General features: G+C 33.5%; 1 protein-coding gene across 2 annotated transcripts; it reads left to right on the forward strand.

Moving 5' to 3' along the window:
• The first annotated feature begins 1005 nt into the window (after positions 1–1005).
• Positions 1006–18291, forward strand: LOC122517664 (hemicentin-2). Of its 2 annotated transcripts, XM_043636187.1 has the most exons (13): positions 1848–1934; positions 9456–9667; positions 9788–9920; positions 13016–13227; positions 13585–13695; positions 13785–14000; positions 15027–15323; positions 15403–15533; positions 15619–15778; positions 15846–16148; positions 16495–16950; positions 17120–17329; positions 17611–18291. In XM_043636187.1, exons 3-13 carry the CDS (start codon positions 9877–9879, stop codon positions 17652–17654), a joined length of 2184 nt encoding a protein of 727 aa, XP_043492122.1. In that variant the 5' UTR covers positions 1848–1934; positions 9456–9667; positions 9788–9876; the 3' UTR covers positions 17655–18291. The 2 variants fall into 2 exon arrangements, with proteins under 2 accessions (XP_043492114.1, XP_043492122.1); XM_043636179.1 differs by lacking the exon at positions 9456–9667 and having other exon boundaries at positions 1006–1934.
• The last annotated feature ends 533 nt before the right edge of the window (positions 18292–18824 follow it).

Genomic DNA, 18824 nt, shown 5'->3' on the forward strand with positions numbered 1-18824 from the left:
CACGCGTGTCTTCGCTTTTGCTTTTAGTTTCGTGCCAGTCGTTGCCGTTGCGACAAGGAGAATCTTGTCTCAAAAGTAGAAAGGGAGAGAAAAAGATAAAGGGAGAAGAGAATAACATTGAATTTCATTCGCGTTTGGACTTTTCGCATTTTTTTTTTCAAAGAGACCCAATATCGAAATTGAATCGATCTGAAGAATAACGATAACAATTTTCACGATCACGAGACTTCGTAATTTTTGTTTTCTTTTTTTTTTTTTTTTGGCAAGAAGAACGAAGCATCAAGGACATTTAAAAATTTTCTAGTAGCCGTTTATCCGCGAGGGCGGAAATTCGAAATGATTAGTCGTGTCATCCCTCAGCTTTCGGAGTTTGCCAAATTTTTCCAGCATTAGACCAATGACAAAACGGCCAGGATTTATCGTGAACCCTCCGTAGGAGATATAAATAAGTGACGTTTCGATGTTTTCTCGGTAGTGGCGAGAACGGTGAGAAGACTTAAGCAATATACCAACCTAGCTCTCGTTTAACGATCCTAGATATTCAAGGAAATCCTATTGAGAGAAACTTCAGAGTTCGATGCACGGTTCGACTGAAAAGAGAGAAAGAGAGACTGAGAGAGAGAAAGAGAACATGCAAACAGCAAAAGTCTTCTAGAATAGTGAGAAATGTAAATAGAAGGGGTAAAGGTTACTTGAAGATTTAGCCACCTGATCGTAGATCTAAATTGAACGATCCTTTGGTAGGAAAAAAACGATAACTTTATCTAAGAATAACGCGAAGAGGCGTTGAAAGAGAAACAAATAAAAATAAAAGGTTTATCCGTCTCGGAGATACGGGATCAAAGTTGAGATTCTTGCAAGAGAGGGTGGACGTAAAAGAAGAAGAAGAAGAAGAAGAAGAATAAGAAGAAAAGGAAGAAGAAAAAGAAGAGGAATAAGACGAGAGATAAAAAATAAAAAAAAAAAATAAAAGAAATAAGATAAAGAAGAAAGGAGGATAAAAGAAAAAGTAAACTCTCGAGTAAAGAAAGGGAGAAAGAAAGGGACAGTCGGCGTCTAGATGTCTCCAACAACGACGGAAGATGTATTGACCGAGCCAAAGGAAATATCGGGCCGTTGCGAGGGAGATACGAAAGGGTTGCCGAACGGGAATTGAAGCGAGAGGACGAGCAGGAACGGGGACAAAGAAGAGAGGTCCGTTGGTTGGACAAAAAGTGCGACGGCTCGTTTTGTTAATCAAAAAGATTCCATGAGCCGGCCGCGACGTGTCCGGCGTAATAACGAGCACGTGTGAGGGAACGAGCCAGTATCTAACATCTTTACGAAAAAAAAGGGCTTACGAGGATCGTAAAAGAAAAAGAAACAAAGAGAAGAAAAAAAAACAACAAATAAAGAATAAGACAGGAACGGATGGACTCTCGTTGAAAATGTCGTAAATTCGAAATACGAAAAATCACGAGATCTGTTTGTTTGATAATTTCGTTCTCGCGAATTCGAAAACGTTAACGATAAGATACGAAGGTATTGGATCTTGTATTTAAATAAGAATAAAAATTAAATAAAATACCAAATAAAAAAAGGGCAAGATCGAGAATGAAAGGAAGATCTTGCGAAAAGAGCGAAAGCTCGCGATCGATTTTGTCGACCGCGGTGTATTCGTTGGAGAATCGAGCACGTTCAGAATTTATCAAGGAGAAACTTTCACGTTGATTTGTTCGAGCTACAAGCTCGAATGTTTATCGATCGAATGAGGAAAATCAGTGGTGGGGACGGTGTTTCACACGTCGGCAAAAACACCTGAGCTTGATTCGAGATGCGCTCCTCGATCGGATATGGTACCTTATCGACGAGTTTGCTGATGTTCCTAACATTGATAAAAGCACAAACGTCCGAGGCAACTGCTATGCCAGAAGAAAGTCCCTTTCAAAGCAAAGGTTAGAATTATTCTTATTACTATTGATATTATTTAGCCCAATTCATTTCCATTTAGTTTAATACATTAGTACAGTTGATGTATACATCGATTTATTGATTAACGAACGAACGAGGATCACCTTTAGCACTGACCCTCGATCAGTTTTAAATAAACTACAAACTTAGCACCAAGCTAAGTTCTACCACTTTACGCTGCGCAAACCGGAAGGATTTAAATAAACTCACGCGTACGCGCTCGCTAGCTTGCTCGCATTCGCGACCCACTGACTTTTTCGCCTTCGAAAACTTTCAACCGAAGCTTTGTTTTCTCTTACGTCTTACAACAAGAATAGACCTCTCTCTCTTTCTCTTCTAACGTTCTACTTTCACTTTTTAAGATAATAATAGCGTTGCCTTTACGACTATTTTCCTTGCCGCGGGAAACTGAACACACGAATGCATAATGTTTAGATAAGCTTCTCTCCTTTTTCGCTAATAGAACGCTGATCGATTGGAAATATTTTCTTCGGTGAATTTTAAACGAACCCGTTTAAATGCTAATACTTGATGAAAGCGAAATAAATTTAACCAGTTGGGACCGGGGGGCGGGGACAGGCGGGTTCGAAACATTTATTTTAGCCAATAAAAAGAAACAATTTGTTTATCCTTTCTATTTTTGTATTGTTGAGATATTTGTATTATTTATAAGGTCGAACTTTTCCTTTCCTTGACAACACATATTTCGAAGATTAAAATGTAAATTTTTTCATTTAGAAATAATGGAAACTGGCTGAGAATCAAATATTGACCTAGATGTTATCTCACATAATTGAAAAGAAAAAAGAGAAAAAAACTCTAATTTTAAAAATTTGAAAGATAAAAGAAACAAACTAATTTAAAAAATTTGAGAGCTTCTCGCCGGACTAAATTTTTGAAATTTCCTTTTTGTACACAATTTCACGAATCATCGATTTCAAGACCATAGAATAAACTTTCATTTATCAAAAGAAAATATAGCTAATTGCTTTTTGTGTTTATGAAGTATACAAGCTTTTTTTGTAACCTTCTGCATGTTACATTCAGCCTTTCTGATACGATATCCATCTCTTGCGACAAATTGATGGACGTACAAGCCAATTTCCATACGTAACGACGTTAATATTATTTTTAAAATTTATGACACAATTTTATTAAAAATAAAACCATTGCGATTTCTATCTGCTGCTCACAATTTATAATTTTTGTGATGGAAATAAGCACAAAGTGATTAAAAGGTTCATTCATATTTTTTATTTAATCCATGGATATATGGTTGCTACAAAGTATACTTCTTCAGTTATATTATTATTAATTAGTTTTATTTTCTCCTAGACGAGAAAGCTTTATATTCATGGTTGAAAATGTTTAATTAACCTTTACAGCATTTATGCGCTGTCAACTGTATCATGATTATGAGCCTTTTTAGTAGTAAAGATGTTGTGGACCCTTGTTTGTGGAACTATCATGGAAAAATGTTGTCCAAATTGCTATCATTGCATCTACTATCATTTCACTCGTTGAATTCCTTGTGATTTATTGTACATGAGTTTTTATATACTCTGGTTTCCATTCTTCATACTCAGCAGTTGTTCTCAGTTTTTTCCACTTACTCGTAAATTTTACATGTACGCGTGCACATACATAACAAGTTGCAATCTTGTTATGTATACACTGCATACGTAACAAGATTGCAATAAAATAACATGATGCAAAGTAAAACAAATGTTAAAAGATGGAATAATTGTTCGAATTGAAAGCACCAAACCGTTGGCTCACAATTTTGTTAAATTTCATAATCGAAAATAGTTTTGATAACTTTTGGTAAGGGATAAGAAAAAAAAAATGAATTGTTTTGATCAAAAAGAGTCATGCGTTTAACGTTCCGTTCGATTCATTGAATGAAAGATGTATAAAAAAAAAAAAGAATTAACCCGGTGTGATAGGACAGGACGGATGGTGATTTGATTTGGCAAGGTTCGCGACGTTGCTCATTTGCCGAGACTGTAATTACATTATTAATCTCTGGCGCCGACGGCATGGCATCCTATTTCTTGAAAAAAAAAGAGAAAAGAAAAAAAAAAGAAAGAAAAATTATAATATTTTGCTAGGAATTTTTAGCGCGCTCACTCGCCATTTGCTTATTTTAGCAAGCAGGTTACGGAAAGAAGAGATGTAATTTAAATATTTAAATTGCTCTTTGATGTTATTAATTTAATAGCAATTCAAATGTTAAGGATTTCATGATCGTAAAGAAGTTAGCTCAGAATTCTATGTTATAAATTCGCTACTATTTCAAATTTACCATCTTATGTATAATCTTCAAATAAAATATATTCTCGGTAAAACGTAAAGAAAAGGAAAATGAAATATGTTATATTTCGTTCAATATGTCAAATAGATAATCTTGGATTAGATATAAAAAGAAAAAAATGAACGAAATAAATTTGAAGAATTTTACGAGATACGTAAGTGGAACGCCTTTAATTATAGTACACTCGACCTTTTTATTCGAATATTCTTTGATATCATTTTGCATAATAACCTTGGACATTAGAACGATCTTTCGTTTTGATAAAATGTCAAAGGAGCTCTGACGAATCGATGAATATCTTCTACTCGTAGTTTATTTTCGGCAGCGATCCCTTGGATTCCATACCAAGTTCGAGAACTCAGCTGGCTTCAAGTTCGAAGCGAAAGAATTTGCACGATTTATTTTCAGCGGGTGTAAGAAAAAAGACGAGTGTCGCCCCTGTTATATAGAAAGAAAGATCGTTCGCCATCTGGGAAATTCTATAACGAAAAAATATACGATTTTGTATATCAGTACATTTGAAAAAAATGTGTAAATTTTTGTTTATTCAAGGTCGTATTTAAATATGATTCCCAATAATATTTGAAATTTATTTTTCGTCGCAAGAATGGAAATGACTATTCTATTAATATTCCATCGGATGCAACCGTTGTCCACAATCAAAATATCCAGAACGATTTATTTATTACGTTTGCATGCCACCCAAGAAGATATCGTAAATAGATATTGTATTTGCTGAACGGTAAAAGTAAAGTAGCAAGGGATTTGTTGCAAAAGGTTTTCTGGTAGATAAAAACGCATAAAGTTCAAAACACAAGCTTGAGAGAACGAGAAATCTTTTTTTTTTGTTATATTTATTATTTACTTTTTGTTGGAAATTCTATCGCTTTTGGTTTAATTTTTCTCGAATATATCTTGCAATTTTATATATCTTATATCTTTTATCTTTAATCTTTTTATTTTTTTCTCATATAAATTTGAATAAGTATTATATAATTAAATGCTTTTCGTTTTATCATATGCGCCAAGTAATAAAGTTAGTAAATCAACACGAGTGATTGCCCATGTAATTGAATGCTATTCCAGCGTTACAAACGTAGCCAAGGTTATATCAAACCAAGTTGAGCGTAATTCCGTTCAAATGATTATTCCAAAAGTTGAAATGTTGAGCTGTAGTTATGAAAATGGCTCACAGCCGAATAATTTAGTTTCTAACTTTCTCAAGTATATAAATGCTATCTTCGACGAGTAAATAAAGAAAGAGTGAAAGAGAGAAAGGGTTATCATTAACTTAAACAAAATTTATAAACCAACAATTAATTTTTGTTCTTAAGGAAGAGAGAAGAAATGATTTAAGAGTTTATTTATCCAAATACATTTTAGTCTCGTAATACAAAACTCAAAAATAATTCGTGCACTCGTACGTAAAAATGCAATTTAATTTGTGACTTGTTTCAACAAAAATTTGATTATCGCGACTGGGTTTAAATAATAAATTGTAGGAAAAACGCGTGGCTCTCTTTATGAAAACGCACCATCTGCTTTGCAGCTGCTCGCGAAGATCTTTATCGACTGCGTTATTAATCGATGAATAATTTTCAAACGTAGATATATATATAAACGTATACCATTTTTCGTTATATTATTGAATTCTTTACTAATTAGTTCTTCATATTTATTATGCAATTAACTTCATGTTACTACAACATTATCGATTGTTTCAGTAATTTATTCAACGAATTAGATTTTTACACGTGTTCGTTTCCAAAATCTAGGATAATATACTTCAACGTTAAATAATATTCACTGAAGTATTATCAAAACGTTACTATCCTATAATTTATCACATAACAACTAAACAAAATATTCAATGTTTTCCCTGCAACAAGTGAAAATCGAATCGCGTAAATATGTAAATGGGTAGATAACCGTGTTCAGATTGTAGAAATATTAATCTCGATAGGTGAAACAAGTGGTGGAAATGACGAGTGACGTAATAGAGTGTGCGAAAAGCCTAGAGGGTAAAGAGTTAAATGATTGATAAAATTAACATACAAAACGGTCATGCAAACGCCCTTATTCTTTTACGTGAGCCCTTGCGGCACGACACGAAAAGTAAGTTCGTTAAAAGGGAAAACCGACGTTAACCTGGATCGCACCCAAGAGAAAAAGAAAAAAAGAAAGGGCGGGGAAGAATGACTAGGGAGAGGATGAGGGTAAGGGTGAGAAAGAAAAAAAGGGAGAAAGAGAGAGAGAGAGAGAGAGAGAGAGAGAGAAAGAGCATCGAAAGAAACTGAAAAAATGGTCAACGGAAAAGATTAATTTGTGGTTTGTGTAAACGAAATTATTTTCAAGCTAAAAAAGATAAATGATCGTAAAATAGTGTACCTTCTGAAATAAGGAAATGTAAATCTAAGTAGCCACCTGTCGGTTGTGTAGAAGATAAATCTTTCTTCTCACCACTTCAAGTGTGTATTTGCAGTAAGGAATGTGTTTTCTTTAAATATCTACAAGAACGGATATAAAAAGAAACGATTCAATTAACAAAGCTAATTAATAAATTTCTTATACCATTGCTACTGACACTAAATTCGCTAATGTTAAAATATAATATTCCATTAAAGATGAATCATTTGATTTTTGACAATTTTTTATTGGAACGCTTATAAAGATCGTGTCAAGGGAAAACGTAGTTAAAGGTTTTAAATGGATAAGAAGAAGCATCGATTTGATGTGTGACGTTTGTGTGCTACTCGAAGTCTTATCGGAAAACTGTACTTCTTACGGATGGAATGGCAACAGGTGTTGGTCGCTTGCAGTTAGAATCAAACAAGAAAGGTGGTGGAGAAATGCAGCAGGTAGACATACTTGCGAAGGACGGACCTATTTTAAACGTTCCAATAACTATCAGAGGCCCTTTAAATTCCATTCTCAGATAACCTTGTCCCTTTTTCAAAAATTTAAATCATAGATTATCCATACGATATTAAGAATAGTTAATTATTTATTGTCTTTAAAATATCCAGAAACAGAAAGAGAGAGGGAGAGGGAGAAAACAAAGAAAATGAAACTATTAACAAGAAATAATGATTCGAGAAAGTTAAACAACGGGAAATAATAAGTTTAACATGAAATACAAAGAAGAGAAAAATATAAAAGTCGAGCTTAATCAAAGCGGGTCATCTCTTTTCTTTTCTTAGTTCTTTCTCGGATATCTACATGATAGATATTTACTTTAATAAAGAAAAACTTCAAAAGAATTAAAACACGTGATTTTATTTAATGTAGATTCGCACACTGCTACGTCAAACTGGATAGAAGGAAGGAAAGAAAGAAAGAAAGAAAGAAAAAAAGTAAGAAAGAACGAAATAAAGAAAGGAGTTAAAAAGAGACCGAAACAACGCATACGAAAATAGATGAGTCAGCGGAAGTATGGTTTCACAACGAACGTGATACAAAAATAGCTAGGCTACCCTTCGAACAACTATTATTTACATAACTGCATTTTACCTTGTCGAAGATATCTTTTTCAAAGTATATGTATATGCATATAAAATCTTTTTAATATCGAAAATTGCCTTCATGCACATTTTAAATAAGTAAAGAAAACGAACCCGAATGTCTCCGATATTTTATCTGGGTCAAGAGGGTTATAAAATAAAATATAAAATAAAACAAGTCTCAAAGTAGAAGAGAAAGAGAAAAAGGGACGGGATGAAAAGCACCCACTTGGGTCTTGGTTAATCTTGATTAGCGGAAAATGTAGGTTTCTGTTGATTGTCAAGTCTTGCGCGCGCATCCCCTTAGCTCATCCCCCTTCATCCCTTCTTTGAAACGTGTTGAAGTTTTTGTAAGAAAACTTGTCGTCGAGAAAAGTAAGAGGAATAATCGATCCGCTCCGAAGATAAATTTGTAATAAGCTGACTGAATTCGCTAGTTCTGTTGAGAGAAAATAGGTGAACAAGGGGGGGTGGAGATTGGTGGAAAATGAGGAGGAGAGGAGGAGAAGCAGGAAGGTTTCGCGAAGCGACGAAACGTCCTGTCGGGAGGACAAACTAGTTTCGGTCGTTTTGTCTGTCAGCAGCGCGTTTCAGTAAAGAGGACGAAGAAGTTGCATGTAGGGAAAGGGAGGAAACGAAGCCGGAACCGCTGACGCGGCAAAGGAAAAATAAAAGTACCTACACGAATCGCCTTTATGTATACCGTGAGAGAATCCTTCGAGAATGTTCTTTATCGTCGTCGCAAAACGTTTTTCTACGATAAATTAATCTTTCCACGCTTTTCCCCATTTCTTGTCTCTTAAAAAGTTTATTCCAACATTTGTCTTAAAGTATACCTCATCTGTTGTTGTTTCCTTTTTTGTTTTTCTCTATTCCTTTTTTCTTTTTATACTTAAATTTTATTACTACGAATTTTATTTATTTTTAACGAAACGTATGATACGTACAAAAGATTTGTTGGTTTTAATTAACGTTTATCTGTTTCCTCGATTATGCATCACGTAGAATGTGACTAAACGTCTTTACGATTCTCAAAGAAAAAGTTTAAAAGAAAAGTTGAATAATTTTTTTCCCAGAATGAACAGGTTTACAAACTGATATAATTTTTCAACTCTTTACAACGTAGTTGCAGGATAAAGAAAAAAGAAAATATGTTCGTTTGGATTAAATGTTGAACGGGGGTGTTGCATATATTCTTGCCAAAAACTATGCAAATATATCCTTTATCTTCAATTTATAGAAGTAAACGCTTGCCAAGTTTTATTTCTTCTTTTTATCTTACACGATATTTATCTAGTGCTTACCTTTATGTCCGAGGGACGGGGAGGGAGGTGGGTAGAAAATTTTATACAGATGAAAATTTTACATCGTGAGAAATCAAATTCATTGAAAACTTTACTTCCTCGAGTAAAGATCTTTTTCAATGACGTTGTTCTTTTCATCCTTTTCCACCACATCACATCGAATTCTTTCATCATCCAACGATCAACGATCTTATTATAGTAAATGCTGCAAATTATCTTTTTATTTCTCTCGTCTATTTATATATATATATATACAACACTTTTAACGAGATTAAAATTATATTCACGAAATTGAGATTATTTACATGCGTGCGTTTGCAAAGAAGTAGCATAAAATCTTTATTGAAAATTTGTATTCAAGTAAGTTACCTTTGTAAATTCTCTCAGGTAGGAGGTTGCTTTTGAGAGAAGAACGATGAATCTAGGTTCGATACACGATTCTCTGAGTCGTCGTGTTTCGCACGAGCGCGATTTAAACTTAGATTCACGAAGATGTTATGAGGCACGATACGCGGAGGAAATAGAAACGATAAACCGCCATGATCCTTGACGTTGTTCGCTACCACGTGCGTGAGAACTTGGTGTTAACGTACACTCTGGTATGCCATTGACAAGTGACTCTTTATTCCTTTCTAGTATTATATCTTCTATTCCAATACATACCTCTCCTCTTTTTTTTTTCTTAATAATACTTTGATGTTATTTTCTTTTCTTTACAGTACCTGCCAAATTGATATGGGCCAACGAGGGAGATGACGTGGAATTACCATGTGACATAACACCTCCCACTCCTAATGATTCTGTAAACATGGTACTCTGGTTTAGAGATAGTGCTGGCATACCTCTTTACAGGTAATCTTAAAACATACAATTAATTTTTATTATTTAAAAATTTATCACGATTACTGAGTATTCTAAATGTTAAATTTTATAAGATTTAAAATTGATATTATGATAATTTGTCAAATCTTATGAATATATCGTTGTGTTTTAAATTTCATATAAAATAATTATTTAATTCTTAATATATATATATAATCTTGAGCGAGTATTATATATATATTTTTAACTATTCATATATGTACACTAAAGATATCATTTCTCAAAGTGTCAAGATATATTTATTTTCCTGACTATTAATATGCTATTACGAGGAATAAGACATTTTTTGGCATCACTTAAGATTCCTGCATTGACTTCCTGATTTCGTGGAAGTTAGAAAATGATTCACACAAAGAGATTTCTTTCAAAGCTCATAATACTCGGGTACTGACCGCAAGCAAGCGTTATTGGGAGATACCATTGTTCTGATGCTGCATCTCGAAATATCTCACAACCTAAAACAGACGGTCTCAAATCGTACGGGTCTCTATATTATCCTTCATCTAAATTTCTTAGATCATTATCAAACGTAATATTTGACACGACTTGTACTTGTAACTAAATAAACTATTTACTTCCACGTATTGATTTTCGTTATATAAGAATTATTAGAATTTTCAGTATTTTTCGTTTAAATAAGTTTCTACGAAAAATTGTTTACGAAAAATCCGACAGTGGAGTATCCGGTTGGCAAATAAATATCACTATGTTCAATATTTGATAGGAAAATAAACATGAGCAGTATTTTTTACTAAAAATTTAAATAACTACTGTTGACCGACAAAATATCCATCTTATATTAGTTTTTTAGTTTCGAGAGAAATAGATGAACTGCAAAGTATTTTAATATTAAATTGTAAAATCGAATATCAAATTTTCAATTAATCAATAAAATAGAACAATTTAATATATAACAATTCGAATAAAAAATATAATTAAACCATTTTCTAAGCGATCATTGTAAAAACAGGTTAAGTTAGATCAGTGATATAAATCGAAATATTTGGAAAGAGTTTGGTTAATCGGAATCGTTGATGGAAATTGGGTTGATGGAATACGTGAACGTCGACCAATCACAAAAATAGAGCAAACTTATTGAACGCGTGTTTTCGTCTGACGCGTTTATGGAAACGCGATGTTAGGTTCATCGAGTTTATTTACGAAAATGAAGTAACTTCGATCGTAAAGAAAATAAAACTTCTTGAAAAACTGTAAGCATGCGTGTCACCATTTGCGCATCATTAAATACTCGTATACAGTTGGAAAAAAATTGTCTCTCACGGTACGGTTTATGAAATTCACTCTGGAAACGTTTTACAGGGGAAAGTTTACGCATATGCATACAGCTTATACATTAAAGTATTTTGTAAATATTTGTTTATATAACTGAGCACTTTTAATAATAGTTTACTAGTTAATTTTATCTCATTAAAACTTTCATTTCGCATTTTTACTTTCAATTATCGTATTTATCTAAAAGGAAATGTATAATAATAATGATAAAAATACACATACCTTTTCGTACGTAAGAATAAATTACTAAATTACTATAGCACTGCTCTCAATTCATTTAAAAAATGACAATTATTGGTAATAAAAGATGTATGGAAATAAAAATATAATGATTACTCGTAAATGAAAAACCATTTTCAAATGTGGCTCGTTATTTTTTGTATATGTTTTTATTATTCAAGAGATATTACTTTTTCCAGTGTAGATATAATATATAAAATTGTTCATATACATGGGGGAGGGGGATACACATTTAAAATGTTCAATCATATTATTGAATAGGATAAAATTGGTGGAAAGGGAGACTTCTCATATTGACGTATATAAAATCGACTGGTACGTTATTATCAACTGTCAATATATATAAATACATAAATACATTTTCTAACTGAAAAAAATGTCTCAATTCTCTTTTATTTTAGTAACATTATTTATATTTATTGCTTCCTAACATATAGAACATTATTAAAAGCTAACTAGAAACGATAAAAATTATATTACTATTTCTAATAATTGGTTAAAAATAACGTTAATTTGATTTTTTCTCGCATATAAACATTGGAACCGCAGGAGGAACGAAACAAAAAAATAGAAAAACATTATTAAAGGGTAATGAACAGGTGACGTGTCAAACGGTATAGGAAACAGATTTCTCTTTTGCATAGACTTTATGGCTTTGTTTATTCATTCGACGCTTGCCTATGAGACCTAGAATTTCTCGATAAAAAACAGGCATAGCAGATGAGTAAAGGGAAAGAAGAAAAAGAGATGGGGAAAAAAAACGAAGAAGATGGAACGACGAATAAGCGTTTGGAACTGCGTCGAAACGTACGCTCTCTGTTTTTTCCCTCGACAATTATATTTAATAGTACGGTTAGAAAGAACTTCCGTTCGCTTTGTATCAATTCCATGACTTTGTGAAGACATTTAAATCTACTACGTTCCATGAATTTTGATATTTTAACGAAAAGGATTTGTTATCGAACTTATAATAACTTCAAAAATAAGAAAAATAAGAAAAATAAGAAAAAGAATTTGAAGAATGTTACCATGTTTGTTTCGATTCATTTGTATACTTCTACCTTTCCTGTCTTTTAAGAAATTTGTCATTTCACCATAAAGATTTCTTGCTTAGATTGCATAACGCGTTAGTCCTAAGCGGCAAATCTAAATCTGAGCATTCAGCCTGCCAACTATCCTTTTTTCCGTCCGCGAATAGATACCAGTTTGCGAGTTAGTCATCAAGATTCACCGAGCTTATGGCAATACTGTTTACTCTGGTATATAAGTTCTATCGAATTTGGATGGTTTCCATGAAATCATTTCCTGGAAAATTTCACGAGTTTCTTGCAATTCGTAAGATTTTTAGCACGAATAGGTAATAACTCGTAATTTAAATCTTTCTTAATGATTATTAGATTAGAAGTAGAAATGAAACAGGTGTTAAGTTAAACGAGTGTTATTACCTGTTAAAAGTTGAGTTTATCATAAAACTTCTCAAACTAAGTATAATAACGATACTTGATATCTACCTCACAACAAACTTTCCGTAGCCTAGACGCAAGAGGCGGTAACTTAAGCGCCGCATTTCATTGGGCCGACAGCGACGACCTTGGAAGGAGAACTTACTTTCAAGTGGGCGACGGTCAACGATCAAAATTGAAGATCACCAAAGTCAAATATAAGGATCAGGGTTTATACAGATGTAGAGTTGATTTCGTTGACTCCCCAACAAGAAATTTCCGAGCAAACCTCACCCTCGTCGGTAAGTAGTGTCGTATAATATTACGCGTTTCAGACTGTTAATGGATTTCCAACAAAAAAAAAAAAAGAAAAAATGGTAATTGAAGTATATCTATAAGTATATATATTCCTAGAATCTTGAGTAAAGTTTGAAATTGAAACGTAGATGGTAACTACAACTGACATTTTCAAAGGACGAATAAATAAAAATTAATTGAAGATTTTAATCTGACCCGTAAAATCGTGTTAGATCACACGGACCAGTGTCTGCTTAAGTTAATAGGAAGCAATTAAAATCTACTCTATGCTAAACGATCTTACTATTATAACCCTGATTCCAAGAAATATCATTAGAGCGGCCCTCTTTTATATTTTTCAGAGGAACCGACGAAACCAGTAATATACGATGCGCAGGGACGCGAGGTAACTGGGATAGGCGGCCCTTTTCTCGAGGGTTATGGTCTGCTTTTGACCTGCCAAGTTTCTGGAGGTAAAACTATATTTATCATTCATGCTTACATTTCATAAATATGTAAAGTATCTTCCCCAAATGAATATCGAATGATTTTTCAATTTTAGGAAAACCGAAACCATCGGTAACGTGGTGGAAGGACGGTGAGCTACTCGACGGTGTAGTCGACACTCCTAAAGTTGGTTCCTTGAGCAAATTCACGATAAATCATCTCTTCATTGGCAACATTACTCGGTCGTTATGGGGCACAAAACTTGAGTGTAGAGCTCAATCCGCCCCTATGACGAAACCTATTATTCGAGAAGTACCTCTTGATATTTATCGTGAGTAATTATTTCAAATGATATGCACATTATCGATATTAACGAACCGCAGAATCGTAATGACATTTTGTTATCCCTTTTGAAAGTTAAGTTATTCGTGTGAAATAGAAAAATATTGATAGGTTTCGTTTGATTTTTATCGAATTGCAATTATCTTCTTGTCTACACGGAACTTTCTATAATTTGATTGTATTCAGAGGGACGTTTTTAAAGCTTAACGTATTGTAAATGCCGTTTCTAAACTCTAACGCATATTTCTCGGCTTAAAATTAGAAAGACCGAATCATGACGCCCTCCAAGGTCACTCCTTTGATTTCAAGCACATGCTAAAGGGCACTTGGAACGGAACTATCCTCATCGTTTTGCTTTGCAGTTAAAAAAAATATCTCGCTTTCATTTCATCGCGTCTCTGACGATATTTTTGAGGAAAGTAAAAAGAAAAAAAGAAATAATAAAACAAAAAAAAAAACAATATAATCGGATCACTTTACGATCGAAAGTGAAAGGAACATTTACACCGACTTAAGCGAATATCTTGAGAAGAAAACTTTAGTTGAACTCGTTGACGAGTAGAAACGTGAAAGCTCTTCTACGATGATATCAGCGAAAAAGCTTTATGCGACCAGCGAAGAAAGAAGTTTAAATTTAGGAGAGGCAAGCGAACCGCAGCGGAAGCAAAGCGAATTCCGGCGGTTTCGCGCGTTCTTCTCCTTAACTCCTTTGGCGGCTGCATTTCGTAGAATTGTCGTCGAATATAAAAATACACCCCTCAAATGCCAACCAGACGAACGCTTCTTTTCGATCGTTAATTTCGTTTCCTGTAAAAATACTTTTCTATTTGACGAAGCATTCTATCCGATTTCAAAGAACTCATTTTTAATTTAAAAAAAACGATAAATTACGATGAAACATAAAATTTAACTTAATGAAATATCATGCGAAATTTATTTTCATAATTAAATTAAATATAATAATATTCTACGTGTTAATAGATTTTATTCATTGATTCGTTTATTTTCTCTTAAGTTAAACCAGCCGTGGTGAAAATCACCATAAGCGACAAAGAGATGTACGCCAGTCGTCCGATCGCAGCGAAATGTGAAACTTGGGGTAGTTCGCCAGCTGCCAGAATTATATGGAAATTAGGTGACGAGGTGATCGGTGATCCTATCGTTTCTATTACTCAAAGAAGTAATTCCACCGTCAGCAAGATCGTTCTTGCTCTTGGAAAAAATGACGATGGAAAGGAACTTACTTGCAAAGCTGAAAATCCTCGATTTCCTGGCGGGGTTCTCGAAGAAACGAAAATTCTTCACATTCATTGTGAGTTATTAGAAATCTTATTGGAATTCGATTTATCGCGAGATCTTTCAATTTTATTTCATATAATATTAATCGATAGACGCACCGGTTCTAACGGCTCACCTAGCAACAGGATATATTCTAGACACATTAAGAGAAGGGGACGATCTGAAATTGGTCTGCGATGTTCAGAGCAATCCCCCACCGACAAAAGTTATTTGGTATCACGACGTAAGTATTTTTCCTCAATAATTTTTGGTCTAGAACAAAACCAAATCACTTAAGATAATAATAAACGAAGAAATTTTCTATTCAGGACGTACGATTAGTTCACGACGTGAGTACTGGTATTTTGATATCCTCAAATACGCTCACTTTGCGTGTCCTCACTCTCGACCACTCTGGTGAATATTCTTGCGAAGCTACAAACTTTGTTGGACAAGGACGAAGTCCACCTATTCCTATTCACATGAAGTGTAAGTTGCTAAATAATTAAAAAAAATAACAATTTTATGATTGTTAACAATTCGATGATGCGAACAGATGCTCCAAGATGCAGAGAGGGTTATGAGAGGCGAGAAATAATGGCTGTTAGACGCGAAACGGTGACCGTAAGATGCGAAATCGAAGCAGATCCAAACGAGTTGATTCGATTTTCCTGGAGTTTCAATGGAACGCGAAGCGACGTCCTACCGCTACCAAATTCAAGAGTTCGAGATAATGGCCTCGTTAGTTTACTGGATTACACTCCCAGTGCGGATACCGATTACGGTACTCTCGCTTGTTGGGCTAGTAACAGTATAGGAAGGCAAAGGCTACCATGCTTGTTCAACGTAGTACCTGCAAGTAAGTACTATCATATTGTTAATCAACAAAGTCGATCAAATGACGAATTTAATAGGCATATACATACATATATACATTGTGAGATAATATTTTTGTTAGCTGCTACCCAATTTTGAATACTTTCTTTTTTGTTCCGTTAAAGGTGGACACAAGTGTTAATCTCTGTAACAAAAAATTAAAATTATTTCAGTTTATATTACTCATCGTCGATAAACGGTCAACAATTCTTGACCAAATTCAATTTTCTTACGATATACATGACTATAGATAAATACAAGATTAATTTTAATTTCAATCAACGATTTTCCTAGGAAGCCTTATCTTAGGATATTTTTTGTTGTTGCAGAAACACCACAAACACCGATGGACTGTTCGTTACACAACGAAAGCACTTCCTTAGAAGTAAATTGTATTCCTGGTTCGGATGGTGGTTCACCACAGCACTTCCTCTTGGAAGTTCGCGGTTCCTTTGGTAATTCTGGCATCGTACAGGTCATTCCACAAACCCTTCAAACGCCTCAGAGCGATCAAGGTGCAGTGAGCGAAGTACCGCCTATATATCAAGAAAGAAATCCAAATCCTATCTTCCGACTTCACGATCTCGAACCTGGCTATGATTATACTCTCTACGTATATGCAGTCAACGGACGTGGAAGAAGTGATCCTGCTCTTCTTAAGCACGTACAAGTTGCTGAACCAATTGGTGGAAAATTAGAAAGTACTGGCATTTTCCTCGAGGATTTGAAGAAAGCAATTCCTCAAGTCGACTCACAAAGCATGATCATCGTGATTGCTCTTATAGGTAGAAAAATATTCTTTTCAATAGCCAACAAATTATTGTTTGTATTATGGGTTTTCGATACGAGTACAAACGTAACTCGGAAAAGATTTCAACAATTGATTTTAATATAGTGCATCTCTGTATTGAAATACAATTAAATATATTTTTATTTTGTTGTTTTTAAATGCAGGTGTAGCGGCGTTGATTTTAGTATCCATCGGTGTAGTTATTGGATTGGTGATTTGCAGAAGAAGATCCAATAGGCCTGTTGCTTCTAGTCCTGACGATTTCACTATACCGACTTATATATCCGCGCAAAGAATCGAACCTAGAGCTAGGTACACGATCGATGGCAGAAACTCCCAGAGAAGAAGCTTATACGTCGAAGAAAATCGAAATGGTATTTTATAAATTATTATTCGATTAATATTTTAAACCATCGTATGTAACTGTGCAATATAAGATATAAATAGAACAACAAGTTCACGTTTGACAAACTTTCGACATATTGCTGACTAAAGGCAAACGATATTTATTATGATTTTGAGAAATCGATAATATTCTAAAGTTTACTTCGATAAACATACATTGATTAAAACGTTCTAGTAAGTAATTATGAGATTATTACGAAGCAAATTATGAATTAAACGAAACAAACAAACAAATTTCTTTCTTTTACAGATCCAAATATTTTGCAACAAGTAGAAGTCGATTTACAAGTCTAATTGAAAAAATTTCAAACGAGCTACGTGACTTCCTTGCGAAAGCATAGTCGTATCACCAGTATTTTAATTAAGAAAATGAAATCTATAATAGTAATTTTCTCGATATTTCTGATCAAGTCGCGAATTATAAGTATTAGCATAGATAGTATTATTTTCGTAAAAAGAAAAACGTAATAATAGTGTACAGGATATTTCTCTCGACAAACAAGTGAAATTTATATAAACAACATCGATATTTTTAATATTTTAATTCTAATTGTACAATAAAATGTTAAGATTAGGCGTGATAATGAATATAATCAAATTAATAATAAATTAATATAAAAAAAACAAAAGTATAAATCGCTTAGCCAAAGATGAATGTACATTTATTTTTCCACGGCTTGCGTGATACATGCGTATTGTAATTCCAATCGTAATTCCTACTTTTGTCGTAATCGTATTCTCGATGTAAGTAACTTATAAAACGTTATACCTCATTCAACAAAGCAAATATATTATAAGTTTATCGTTAAGGAAATGCAATTAGTGTACCAATAGCAAAGATATTGTGTAGATAAAGTTTACCCTGATTTTCTATACAACCATGTACATATTATTGCGTAAATAATTCAATAATAAAATACATTATACATTATGAAAATCGTAATAACAGTATTCTTTTCTTTTCAATGAAATTTACACATCTAGTATTATGTTAAATAAAAATTCAACAATTTCTCCGTCAATCATAACAGTTGTTTTTATTTCCAAGAAACAATTAAATCTGCATGAACAAACCGCTGCGTTAATAAATACGATCAACTAGTTTAAAAAAATACTATATGAATGAGCACATACGAATAATCGATTTAATTGAGTCAAGTTACGGTCTATGAACGGAAAAATCAGTCAGTGGAAAGTACTCGATAAAAGTCATTCGACCAGTTGCGTTCGAGCACTTTCGATCGTGTCAATTATTTTAAACGCCGCAATCAATCTACATGTATGTAGATTAAGTGTATACATATATATATGTATAAAATAGTATAATCGTGCAAATTCCGAAAAGCGTTCATTCAAATTTGTGGCAACCATCGATCTGCTTGCGTTTCGTCGAAACTTTTTACAATAATTTCGTGGACGAATCTGCTTTACATTCATGGTCATTCGCCGAACATTTTCCACGAA

This window comes from Polistes fuscatus, unplaced genomic scaffold (assembly GCF_010416935.1).
Source record: "Polistes fuscatus isolate 324 unplaced genomic scaffold, CU_Pfus_HIC Scaffold1, whole genome shotgun sequence".
Classification (NCBI taxonomy): Eukaryota; Metazoa; Arthropoda; class Insecta; order Hymenoptera; family Vespidae; genus Polistes; species Polistes fuscatus.

Excerpts from the sequence above, each read along its gene's own strand:
- LOC122517664 (XM_043636179.1), top strand. The coding sequence starts at position 1,814 with ATGCGCTCCTCGATCGGATATGGTACCTTATCGACGAGTTTGCTGATG. Across the intron at positions 13,696-13,784 it reads GACCTGCCAAGTTTCTGGAG|GAAAACCGAAACCATCGGTA; the intron begins GTAAAACTATAT and ends TTTCAATTTTAG. Across the intron at positions 15,534-15,618 it reads AAGTTATTTGGTATCACGAC|GACGTACGATTAGTTCACGA; the intron begins GTAAGTATTTTT and ends TTTTCTATTCAG.